Source organism: Loxodonta africana, chromosome 23, assembly GCF_030014295.1.
Source record: "Loxodonta africana isolate mLoxAfr1 chromosome 23, mLoxAfr1.hap2, whole genome shotgun sequence".
NCBI classification, from domain to species: Eukaryota; Metazoa; Chordata; class Mammalia; order Proboscidea; family Elephantidae; genus Loxodonta; species Loxodonta africana.
Window position 1 is genome coordinate 3,341,871 of NC_087364.1, and position 13,041 is coordinate 3,354,911.

Consider the following 13,041-nt stretch of genomic DNA (forward strand, 5'->3'; position numbering starts at 1 on the left):
CTAAGCCAGCAGTGGACACAGGCCTGTACCAGGCTTCAGAACAGGAGTCCCCAGTACAAGCATGCTGCCACTGTAGGAGCATAATATCGGGTGTTGGCCAGACTGAGCAGTTAGTCACTTAGAGGGAGAAATAAAATTTAAATCTAAACTTGGCACAAGAATACTTTGCCAAAAATGGGAAGTGGCCAGACAGATGACATAGGCCCAGTGCGCTGTTTGTGGCCCTGAGGGAGAAGTTGCTGTCACTCATTTGGGCAGTTCCAATGGCCTAGACCGTTCCTAGCGTGTGAGCCAGCTAGTCATGTTTCACCAGTGGGTCTCCATTTGTTTCCCACCTCCACCCCACCCGTGTACCCAACCTGCTGCCCTCGGTCACAGCTCTCCTGGGGAGGGGATGGCAGGGCCGTTAACAGGGACTGGCTTTTGCAGTTTTAAATAGCACAGGTGAGTCTGTCCTGATAAAACTGGGGCTGAAGTCACACAAGAGTCTCTTTCCTTGCAGTTTGGTGACTTGTAGTCAAGCCTGTGAGGAAGTGGATTCAGGACCTCCTCGTTATTTATTCTGACTCAGACACTCATCCCGTTCCCCACTCACTCTCCGCTTGCTATACGCCTCATACTGTATTGCATTCTCAGGTTTAATCCCCAAGAGGGGCACGAGCTTGTAGGTTCTGTTATTATCCCCACATTACACATGGGGAAACTGAGGCTCAAAGAGGTTCGGTGGCTTGCCCAGCATTTAGCTTGCTATCGAACGGCAGATCTGGTATTTAACCCACATGGCCTGACGCCAGAGCTTGTGACTTCTCTGCACACAGAGAAAAGCAGCAGGTGGATGTGACCTCCCGGAGTCTTTGTTCTTTTACGTCCAGGTTGAGAACTACAGATTTTCCCTGGCACACTGACGTCAAGACTGGGTAATCTGTTACAGGATGCTGCTGGTCCGCGGAGTCCCGCTGTGCTTGGCGCCGTGGTCTCCTACGTGGAGCAGTTTTTAGAGACTGTTGGCATTTCTCTGGCGAATCGAAAGGTACGTCCTTCTCTTGTAAAAGCGTTGTCGTGGGATTCTCTACAGGGACAACAGGGATCTTTTTTTCCTTTTAAAATGTTCATTTTTAACAGATAATTATTACACCAAAATAATTCATTTATATGCTTAAAAATATGACTTTTAAAAAAACAAACACAGATCCAGTTTTCAACTCAAATTGAAACAGTTGGCCAACTTTCATTAGCAGAACCAGAAATCAGTCGATTTTAGCTACACAGAGTAGGCTCTGATCAGTTCTTGCACACTGATTTTTGTATATTTTTCATCTCAAGAGAATCTCTGAGTTTATAGAAAAGTTACAAGCACAGTAAAAGGGCATTTCTCCCCCTGAACCACTTAAGAGTGAGTTGCCAGCTCGAAGCCCCGTCGCCCCTGAAATCTCAGCGCATGCTTCCTGTAAACAAGGACATTTCCCTCGTAGTTGAAGGACAGCCATCAAAATCAGGACATTAACTTTGACACGTTGGTGCCACCCAGTCCCCAGGCCACTCAGGCCTCGCCAGTTGTCTGAATAATGACCTTTATAGCTTTAGGGTCACTGTGAGTCGGAATGGATGCCAGGGCCACAGGTTTGGTTTTTTGTTTTGTTTATAGCAGAAGACCTGGTTCAGAGGTTCAGAGCCACAGGTGGCGTTTAGGTGTCTGTCTAGTCTCCTTCCACCTGCAGCAGTCCCTTCAGTCTCTCCTTGACTTCCTGACCTTGACACTTGAAGAGGGCAGGCCAGTTACTTGTAGCATGTCCCTCAGTTTGGGTCTGTCCGCCGTCACCTCGTGACTTGATTCCAGAGTGCGTCTTTGGCGGGAGCATCACTCTGTTTTTCTCAGTGTATCCACTCAGGCGCTGCCTGCTTTTGCTTTGTCCCGCCACTGGTGACGTTTGCTCAGATCCCAGAACTAAGGCGGGAGGCTACCAGGCTTCTCCACCGTTAAGTTACCCTTCCCCCGGTAATTAAAAAGTATACTGTGGAGAGAGATTTTGAAACTACACTGATATTCTGTTCCTCAGATTTTCATTTTGTTCATTTTTATCAGTATAGATTAGTGGTTTCCTGTTTTATTCAGTGAATAAAAATCCACTGCTATCATTATTGGAGCCCTGGTGGCACAGTGGTTAAGAACTCGGCTGCTAACCAGAAAAAGGTCGGCAGTTTGAATCCACCAGCTGCTCCTTGGAAACCCTATGGGGCAGTTGTACTCTGTCCTGTAGGGTCACTGTGAGTTGGAATTGACGGCGACAGGCTAGCTATCATTGTTTATTACGATGCTCGGAATGTCCCAGATGCAGCCAGTGGGAGCCCTCCAGGTTGGCGTCTGTATCCTTCTGATGTGTCCCCGTCGTTCTTGTGGAACTTCTTGCCTTCGGCACCAGGTGTTGCAGGTCCCCCTATGCTGTCTCCCCACCAACCACAGAGCCATCTTGTCTCCAAGGAGCCCTGGTTTCTTTTGGTAGAAAATGAATGGTATCTAGAAGTGAAGGTCTGAGCGCTAGATATGCCCATTGGCTGTGAGTTGTCGCTGCTTCTAGGCCCTCTCAGTGAGCAGAGCAAGGAAATGTGTATATGCGCACACACACATATTTATGTCTAGTTATTTCTGTATCAGTCTGCTTTTACTGAAAGCTAGGAGTTACCCCCAATATCTCAATTACAGCCCAACTACAAAGGGTTCATTCTAGTTTTCTTCATATGTAACTCCCCTCCCTGATGGCGAGAAACCCGGCTCCCTGTATGCTGAGTAAGTTTACTTGTCTTACTCTTCTTCCTGGATGTCCTACCACCCCCTCCCATGGGGACACCCTCCTCACTCTGCTGGAGCATTGCCTTTCAGGACCGGGCCCCCCTCACCCCCACCAGGCCACACCCACAACCCAGCATTGACAGTCTCCTTACCCCTTCCTTCCCAGGCTGCCCTCGGCGTGGACGCCCTCACTGGGCTCTCATGGCCCCTACCGGGCCCCCTCCTCACCCCTTCCTCACTGGGTGACCCTCTGCATGGATGCCCTCACGGGGCTCTTGCACCCCCCCACTGGGCCCTCCTCACCCCCACCAGGCCACCCCCGCAACCCAGCATTGACAGTCTCCTCACCCCTTCCTCCCTAGGCCGCCCTCTGCGTGGACGCCCTCACTGGGTTCTCGTGGCCCCTACAGGGCCCCCTCCTCACCCCTACCAGGCTGCCCCCGCCCATGCTTTACTGCATATGCCCCGCTTTGCTCTGCTGACGGCTTTAAGGACTGAATTGCTCTGGAAGGGAAAAGAAAGGGCTAAAACACCCATTTAAAAAAACATTTACAGGCAACCATTTTTTTTCTTAACATGGAAAACCGTTTGGAGCGTAGTTTGTGCAGTAGCAGCTGTCACAGGTAAGGCGGAGGCACCTTCTTCCCCAGCCACTCTCCGAGCCCCTGCCCGCCTGGGCTGGTTCCTTCATGGCCACCACCACGCACTTCTGAGATTCGTGGGTGCTTTGAGCACGTTGTAGGGGTGCTCTGCTTTGAAAGGCCTACTGCCATTTGAGCTCAGCTGCTTGCGGCCAGGACCCCCGCTCTGGACTCAGGCTAAAGTGGGAGTCACGGGCCTCAGCATCTGGTCTCGGGCCAGCTCTGCGGCTCCTCCACGGCACAGGGAGGGGACGCCTTGTCTCCAAGGACCTTTGTTGCTGTTAGCTACCATCGAGTCAGTGCTGACTCATAGCAGCCCTGTGTATAATAGACAGAAGGATCTTTACTTACTACTGTGAACGTCTCTGATTCTTAACACAAAAAGAATTACATCTTTGTGGTAATTCTGAAGCTTGATTTGTTTGTATACATAGCTATTACCTGGCAGATTTAATTTCCTTTTCTGGGAAGCCCTGGGTCTGCTCAGCCATTCATAGGAACATCTTTAACTGCTGGTCTGAGACAACCACATTCTTGCAGTGTCTGTGTTCATTTTTAGATGAGACTTCCCAGATACAGCTATTGAGTAAGAAAAGGGTCTTCATTTGGCCACGTTGTGTCTGGCCCTTGTCAAAAGTGGTTACTTCACCTTCCCCCAAACTCAGATGTGGGCAGCTGGCCCCACTTCGGCCACATTTTTGTAACAATAACAATTATCTTTGCTTTTGGGAAGCAGTAACTGAGGATCATACGAGTTTTAGGAAGTTGACACGTGGGTTTTGTTTCTTATTGTCCATGTGTTAGCATTAGCAAATAGCAGCTTCACTTTCTGAACCATCGCTAGGATCCGTTCTCTGTTGTGAAAGGAAAAAATGGAGGGAAGGAGAGAGGACTGCTGGCTGCGAGCAACCCCCATTTTATCTGGCACACACCACTTTGGTTTATCATCGTTGATCAATGAATTTGTCTAGCTGGTCATTGAGATCGTTGGTCTCAGGGTATTCAGTTAAAGCATTAACGTGTATGTGTTTATACGTGCGTGTCACGAACCTATGGACATCTACATGATTTTTGGAGCCCTGGCGGCACGGTGGTTAAGAGTTCCGCTGCTAACCAAAAGGTCAGCAGTTCAGATCTACCAGCTGCTCCTTGGAAACCCTATGTGGTTACAGTGAATATATTTGATAAAAATGACTTCCTTAGTCCCTGTGGTTTAGACTTCTACGCTCTAAGGAGATGAGAAACATCTTTTAATCCTCTAGAGCAGTGATGCTCAAAATATTCGCATAAGACTCCCACGATAGGATGTTAAGGCTGGTTCGCTGGCTTCACCCTCAGATGATCTTGTGAGGTCTGCAGTGGGAGCCCTGGAATCTGCATTTCCAACAAGCCGGTGTCAGGGCCACCCATGAGGAAGGAGAGGGTGACTGTGTACATTCCACCAGCCCTTTCCACGTAGCTCCTGCATGATTTGCAAGTAGTGTCGCAACATCCAGAAAAGATGAGGGGAATTGGGAAGTAAGGGCTGCTGCCTAGCGCCACTGAAGACTCTTAAACAACCCGGCACGTATTGTTTCCCCCTGCGTTCCTGATGGAAACAGCCGGCCGTTGAGCTGTCTATAAAGAACATTATAAAGAGCTTTAGGGACTCAAAGAAAAGACTTGTGCCCTTTGGTCTTTGCATGGAATTCACTGTACACATGTCAGCAGGGTGTGGTCTTCTGGGCCCTGTCTTGACGCAGACGTAACCTTGCTGAGCAGGGCCCTGTGGCCTGTATTTAGTTTGTTTCAGGAGACAGCAGCTCAGCCACCTTGTGCAGTGTGGTGGACGAGCTGGTCCACTTCCGTCAGAAGGTGCGGCAGTACGCCCTGGCCACACAGGAGGCCTCCCAGGAGGCCCGGCGGCAGCAGCTTCAGGAGAGGCAGCCCCTGCTCGAGGCGTGTGATACTCTGCGCAGGGACCTCACCGTCCATGGCATCAGCATTAAGGTGAGCCACCACCACCAAGGCTGCAACCCTCCACCTGACGCTGGAGGGGAGTCAGCCTGAGACACTTGAGATGGTGTATGTGTACAAGGGGCTTGTAAATTAACAGGCATCACACAGCGTAGGACACGGGAGAGCATTTGGAATCTCAAACACTGTCATTGTGCCAGTGCTGTTTTTCCTTCTAAATTTTCTTTGTTGTTGTTGGGAATATACACAGCAAAACATGCACCAGTTCAACAGTTCTTACAGGTCAGTGACACTGATTACAGTCTTGGAGTTGTGTGGCGATTCACAGCCTCCTTTTTAAGTTGTTACTCCCTCATTAACAGACTTACTGCCCCCTGAGGTTCCTGTCCAATCTTTCCGGTTGCTGTCGTCAGTTTGATTCCATCTAGATAGTTCTTAAAAGAGCACAATGCTCAAGGCAGACATTTTCTTTACTAGTTAAGCTAAACTATTATTCGGTTTTAAGATGTTTTTGGTTTAAGGTTTAAAGATGATCTCAGGGCAGTAGTTTCAGGGGTTGTGCTGCTGTTCCATAGTGAGCAAAGAAACCCACCCCTCTGGCAGATTTGGAGAGGGTGGTGGGGGAGGGCAGACTTTGAAATTACTGCCTTATTTCATAATGAGCCTTATTTCCAATATCCTGGGGTGTCAGCTGGAAGAGCCACTGAGACTGGTACGTGTGTGAGCTTAAAGAATCAGGTCAAAGAACCAGGGTTCCTGCTTAGTCCCACCCTCTTTCTACCACATGGCCTAATCTTAACACAACCTCTGCTTAGACCAGGTGGGTGGTAGACCAGGTGGGCCGTAGACCAGGTGGGCTGCACTGGGCCTTCTGGTAAAAGGCAGCAACATCGCTTCTTAATTTCTTTTTTTTAAAGCATGCAGCTGTTTCCTCTAGGGAGGACAAGTTTTAAGACATCAGGGTGAGCGGTGTGTTCCGGCTCGCTTGCTAAGCTCTGATGGTGCCCGTTAACCCCTTCAGCCAATGTGATACCCATTCAGAGAGTCTAGACAGATCTTAGTTTTCTTTTTACAGGACAGAAGCAGTACAGTGTCAACATGGGAACTGCTGGATCAAAGAACAAAAGACCAGACTGCAGGGAACTGAGAATTAAACGAAGCCACGTGGAACCACGCTTTCATGATACAGCTTCTATGCTTTATTATAAAACGATAAAAACTTTACATTAAAGTTTTCTATTGTGGCTATTAAGTCAACATTAAAATAAACTGGTATCATCCCACTGGTGTCTCTTAGTAACGATGGCTGAAAAGCTAATTTTTTATTGTACCAGTAGCCACACATACAGTTGGATTTAGTAAAATCATGTCATCTGTTTGTTAGCCGTCGTCAAGCTGACTGTGACTCCTGGTGACCTTATATACAGCAGAGTGCAGCTTTGCCTGGTCCTGCATCAGCCTCGCGATTACCGGCATGTTGGAGACCATCATGGTGGCCGCTGTGTCAGTTCCTCTCACCATGGGTCTCCCTCAGCCTCGCTGGCCCTCTGCTTCACCAAACACCGTGTCCTCCTCCAGCCGTTGATCCCTCCTGATGACGTGTCCAGGCGAGCAGGCTGGGCTGTGTTCTGTTGCGATCCAGGTTTTCATTAGCTAACTTTGGGAAGTAGGTCACCAGGCCTTTCCTGAAACGTGTCCACCGTGGGTGACCCTGCTGGTGTATGAAATATTGGTGGCACAGCTTCCAGCATCCCAGCAACATGGGAGCCAGCACAGCACAACAGGTGGTGGGTCAGATAGTGGATATCAATTCAGCAAAATTTGTGCATCATAAAGCCAGCTGGTCCCTGCGCCCAAGGACCTGACGGTGTAGGAGGACAATAAGGCCATGAACCCGAAGCAGAGTGACGTGAGGCAGCCCTAAAAGGGAGATGGTGCCTGGGTACAGAGGAGGGTCAGGACCACAGAATGGCGTGGGGCTGCTTTGCAAAGGGGTAACAGGATTCCTGAAGGGAGGATACCAGCAGCAGCTTCAATGATATCCCTTCCGCCTTAGGACTCGTGGAATGCGGCTGCTGCCCTGCCTGGTCTAAAGCAGAGGAAAACGGGCAAAGGGAAGCAACTTGGCATCTCAGAAACTACGCTGTCCCAAATACTGCAGGCTTTTCCCCCAGAGGTGATAATAAATTTTTACATTTATTTTTCTGATTACAAAACGAATGCGTCCCGCCATAGGGGGAAAAAAAAACAGCAAGTCACCTGCAGTCCCATCACCACAGTCAGTATTTTGATAGCTGTCCTAGTTCATTCTGTGCCTAGTCTTTTAAGAAAAATAAATTGGTTTTATGGTGTATGGTACTTTGCTGCCCATAAACCTTAAGCCTGACAGCTTCTGAGCAGAGCAGTGAGGCAGTCGGGGGTGTGTTGTAGGGCCCGTCCTGTAGCAGCTGGATCACAAGTGTGAGGGCAAAACCAGGGAGGTGGTGCGAGCGTCCAAGGCTAGAACCTGACACAGACAGCTCAGCAGTGATTACAAGGTGTCGGAAGAATGTGTGGAGACTTGGAGATGGTGACAGCCACCTACACAGAGTGGCTTTGTGAGTGCTGAGCTGATGACGTCAGGCGGTGGCAGAAAGCACAGAGGAGAAAATGGGTAACTGCAAAGGCCATCCTTACTCAGGTTCTCACAACCTCCCCGTAACAGGTGGACTGCTCCTTGTTGTTAGGGGCATCAAGTCGATTTCAACCCAGAGTGACCCCATGTGACAGCAGAACTGCCCCATAGGGTTTTCTATATATGTGCCCCTTCCAAAGAAAGGTGATCCAACAGAATGAGGAAGTTATGGAACAATGTCACTACTATCACACGCAAGTAAAATTTTGCTGAAGATCATTCAGAAAGGGTTACAGCAGTACATTCTGACAGGGAACTGCCGGAAATTCAAGCTGGATTCAGAAAAGGAAGACATGGAACGAGAGAGATCATTGCTGATGTCAGAGGGATCCCGGCTGAAAGCAGAGAATACCAGAAAGATGTTTACATGTGTCTTATTGACTGTGCAAAGGCATTTGACTGTGTGGATCATAACAAATTATGGCTCACACTGGGAAGAATGGGAATTCCAGAACACTTAATTGTGCTCATGAGGAACCTTTACACAGACCAAGAGGCAATCATTGAAACAGAACAAAGGGATACTGCGTGGTCCAAAATCAGGAAAGGGTTGTATCCTTTCACCATGCTTACTCGATCCAAGAAGGGGGAATATGTGGAGAATAACCCCACATCAGGGTTGGAGGGAGACTTATTAACAACCTGTGTTACGCAGGTAACCTTGCTCACTGAAAGAAGAGGACTTGAAGCCCTTACTGAAGAAGTTCAAAGACTACAGCCTTCAGTACGGGTTACACCTCAACATAAAGATCCTCACAACTGGACCGGTAAGCAACATCGTGATAAACAGGGAAGTTGTCAAGGACTTCATCTCAACTGGATTCACGACCAGTGCCACAGAAGCAGCAGTCAAGAAGTCAAAGGACGTATTGCACTGGGCAGATCTGCTGCAGAAGACCTCTTTAAGTGTTAAAAAGCAGAGATGTCACTTTCAGGACTAAGGTGCACCTGACCCAAGCCTGATATTTTCAGTGGCCTCATATGCACGTGAAAGCTGGACAGTGAATAAGGAAAACTAAAGAAGAATTGATGCCTTTGAATTGTGTTGAAGAATACTGAATTTACCATGAATTGCCGGAAGAACGAACAAATCTGTCTCAGAAGTACAGCCTTAGAAGCAAGGATGGTGAGACTTTGTCTCACATACTTTGGGCATGTTATATCAGGAAGGACCAGTTCCTGGAGAAGGACGTCATGCTTGCAAATGTAGAGGGTCAGTGAAAAACAAGGAAACCCTCAACGGTGGATTGACACAGTGGCTGCAACACTGGGCTCAGACATAGCAATGATTGTGAGGATGGTGCAGGACTGGGCAGTGTTTCATTCTGTTGTACACAGGGTTGCTGTGAGTTAGAACCGACTTGACACCTAACAGCAACAACAAAGCTTTATGGGAGCAAATCACCAGGCCTTCCTCCCAAGGAGCTGCTGGGTGGGTCTGAACCTCCAACTGTTTGGTTAGCATCCAAGCACTTAACCATTGTGCCACCAGGGCTCCTTCTGGGGTAGAGTGCAAGAATTGTTAAGTGACTGAACAGACAACTAGGTGACACTCCTCAGCCCAATTCTCCAGCTCTTAGATCCTGGACCAGGCATATCATCATCTTTTACTCCCTTGATAGGGTCACTGTAGTGATAACATTTATTAAACTTGTGGATGGAGCTGTAGACAACAGCCAGGCAAGCGGCTAGGAGAGCAGCGTACATTTATTGACAGTTTGAGTTCAGCAGCTTTGCGCACATTATCACTGGATCTTGGTGACCCTTAGCGGTCACTGGTTTTCCTGCTCTGCAGATAAGGAAGCGGGTGCAGAAGCTGACCCTAGAAGTTACCCAACTAGTAAACGGTAGAGCTAGGATTCCCAGATGGCAGGCGAGCTCCTTAAAACATCCAGACAGGGTCAGTGCAGAGTTCCAAGGGAGCAGACTGTCTCACCTGATGGCATAGAAGCTTCACTTTGACCAAACGAAGACTCACTGATGTTGTGATCCTGGTCTAAGGAAACTCAGAGAAAGAGAGGAAGGGCTTCAGCTGCTCTCACTGGAGCAGGTGAGTGAACGCTGGTTTGTTGTAAAAGAACAGTGTAGCAGTTAATAACTTCCTTCAAAAAAAAAAAAAAATCAGCCTTGGGTGTACTCCTTATCTCCCATTTAAGAAAAACAACAACAAAAAATAACATTTCCTGTGGCTTTGATGTATTTTATTTTCTATGGAAAGAAATGCTTGTGTTTCAGGCTTCTCCTTTAAATTCCTTAACTGGAACAGTGTTAGTATACATTGGTGGAAAACATACATTTTATACACACAGGCTTCTCTATGTTTATCTCCCGAGTATCAGACAACGCTGTCACTTAGAAGAGTTGAAAGATAGTTTCTGGATTTTTATTTTAGGAAAAAAAAAAAAAACTCCACATTTAAATAAATAGGCTCTTCTTTTTCTTTTAGTAGTTACCAGTGTGCAGATGTAATGACTCAGAGGAAAAAGATGTTCATTGCCAGTTTGGGCAGAGAAGCTCACGTGTAGATAGTAAAGCCTTTAAAGTAAGATGTGAAATAATAACAGTAGCAAACATTTTTTAACAATGGTTAACAGCTGATTTAATAGTTTTAAGGAAAGCAAAATCAGTTGGGGGCGAGGTGGTTTGAATCACAGAGTATCGACCCCAAGATCAATCATCGGGCCATAAGGGAAGCACACGGATTCTGCATTTGTTGTAGAAAAAGCATTACGGAAAGTTGGCTCAACCGCATGTGATATGCACCAAATCCCACTGAGAAACAGCACCAGAAAGTAAGCCGTTGTCAGCCACTTTAAAAGCCGACGTCACTCTAAGGAAACCGTGCGAATGAGACACGTGTCTGGCAGGTTTACAGAACAAAAGCACGTGTGAGGAACGCGCTTAGTTCAGTCACGTAAAGGAGACCAGACGGGCAAGAGCTGCCTGAAAGCCAAGACGAGGAGGCAGGAAGGGACAGAGAAATGGATGGAAATGGGGAACCCGGGGTGGGGAAGGGGAGGGTTTTGACACATTGCGGGGATTGCAACCAGTGTCACCAAATAATCTGTGTAGGAGTTGTTGAACGAGAAACTAACATGTTCTGTAAACTTTTACTTAAAGCACAATTTTTAAAAAAAAGGGTAAAGAAAATTTCAACATCTTGATAACGTTGTATTAGATAGAAGTGTCTCATATATATGTTCATTATATTATATATAAAAAGCCAAGTGTCTGAGCCAACTGGAGGTTACTAACAGTGAAACATCTCGTTTACTAAAATCTAAGAGATAATTAGCTTCTTTAATGGATTGGAAATATTCCCGAGGACGTGCACGTTTTCAAACCAGATGGACACAGCTGTCCTGTTCGTCAGCAGACAGAATGATGTCAGTTAGCACTGCCTCCCGGGCGCCCTTAGCACTAGCATCACGCCAGACCGAGCAAGCTCCATGTTTGACCATCCATCTCAAGCGTCAGTGCTGTCATGTTAAGTTCCTGTCTCATCTTCCCATGTTGCATCTTAAATGATTTCTAAAGTCAGTTATCACTTTATTCTGAAAGACTTAAAATGAGTCAACCCAAAGAGCCAATGCTTAGTATTTCAGCACAGAGATTTTTCAACCCAATCACCTTTTTTTGAAACAAAAATGAGCTGAAGAATGAAAGCCAAATCCCTTGGTGGACGACAGTTAAAAAAAAAAAACCGGCCATTACTCACGTAGATACTTGAAAGCAGCTGATTGGGTCCTTTCTACAGGAATATTGAATAAAAGGAACTACTTGCATAAATAAAAGAAAAATTAAATTTGTAGAACAAAAATGAGAAAGTACAGAAAGACCAAAAACAGAAATCTGCTTATCTTGGAGAAATCAAGCCAAGAAACCCAGCTGAGCTGGTGAAAGAATTTTTCATCCTTATGTGATTTCTCTTTAATTTTTTTCTCAGTTCTTGGTGAGAAACTAAGAAAAGTTCAGGAATACTTTGTCTAGTTTTCATTATAACATCTCCAGCTACATACTGTTTTAGCCCAAAATTGTTAGATGCGGTAGAAAGTTTCCGCATTAGCCAATTTGCCCTAGACTTGCAATATCTACCAAGAGATCTGTGCTGTTACAGCGTTCAAAGGATCCATCACATACATGAAAATCCGTTTTTTCCCCAATGTAAACGCAGTTTTCCTCTACCAGTGGCACCCGTTGTTCTTCCTGCTTGCAGTTGCTCAGGTTTCAAAGAGTTTCCTGAACGCAGTGCCGACCTCTGCAACCATGTCCGTGGTGGTCATGGAGCGTCCGTACTTCTGGAAGGCCTGGCTGTTGGTCTGCCTTGTGAGCGCGCAGGCACCAAATGCAGCCACGAGGAGAGGGTTTAAACTGGAGAAGAAGGAGAAAGCCATTAGCAAGAAACCACAAGACTGGGAAATAAAAAGCCTCCAGGGCGTCAACTTGGGGATGTTTAAGGTGAGTGAGCCTGCAGCTACTACAACATACAGTTTCTATTCTAGTTTCCCCCTTGGCCCTCAAACTGACAACCTGAGTCTGATAGGCCTCTGAGGAGAAGGATTCCCAGAGCCTCCAAGCAGGGCCTTCTGGTTTTTGCTTTGTTAGTTAAAAATACCTAAAGAGAAATCTAGTCCTGATCCATGCTGCAACACGGACGAACCTCGGAAACCTTGTGCTCACTCAGATCAGACAATCTCAAGAGGACAAATGTTACATGATCGCACCTACATGAGATAACAAGAATAGGCAAGGGTCTAGAGACCCCAGTTTATGAGCGGTTACAAGGGGCCGAGGAGGAGTTTTTGTTAGAGTGTGTGTTTATGTGACAGAAACTCGGCAATGACGATAGGCTGGTGGTTGTACAACGTGAGTAATGTAATTGTTATCACTAAATTGTACATATGAAAAAAGGTATATCGGCAGATGTTACATACAGACACATAACCCACTGCCGTCGAGTCGATTCCAACTCATAGCGACCC

The 13,041-nt window shown here is 47.0% G+C and overlaps 2 protein-coding genes across 7 annotated transcripts in view; one reads left to right on the forward strand and one right to left on the reverse strand.

Annotated features, from left to right (window-relative positions):
- CARS2 (cysteinyl-tRNA synthetase 2, mitochondrial) overlaps positions 1-6,681 on the forward strand; it is a 78,983-nt gene extending 72,302 nt beyond the window's left edge. For 3 of the 4 annotated variants that reach the window (XM_064275225.1, XM_064275227.1, XM_064275226.1), the window contains 3 exons: positions 932-1,030; positions 5,212-5,418; positions 6,461-6,681. In XM_064275225.1, coding sequence (XP_064131295.1) covers positions 932-1,030; positions 5,212-5,418; positions 6,461-6,532 — 378 coding nt within the window. In that variant the 3' untranslated portion in view covers positions 6,533-6,681. Of the gene's footprint in view, positions 1-872; positions 1,031-5,211; positions 5,419-6,460 lie in introns of those variants that run through there. The other variant, XM_064275228.1, reaches the window with a different exon arrangement.
- A 3,557-nt stretch (positions 6,682-10,238) lies between these two features.
- Positions 10,239-13,041, reverse strand: part of NAXD (NAD(P)HX dehydratase) — a 49,626-nt gene continuing 46,823 nt past the window's right edge. For 2 of the 3 annotated variants that reach the window (XM_010594012.3, XM_023553199.2), the window contains exon 10: positions 10,239-12,430. In XM_010594012.3, coding sequence (XP_010592314.2) covers positions 12,280-12,430 — 151 coding nt within the window. In that variant the 3' untranslated portion in view covers positions 10,239-12,279. The remainder of the gene's footprint in view (positions 12,431-13,041) is intronic. The other variant, XM_064275229.1, reaches the window with a different exon arrangement.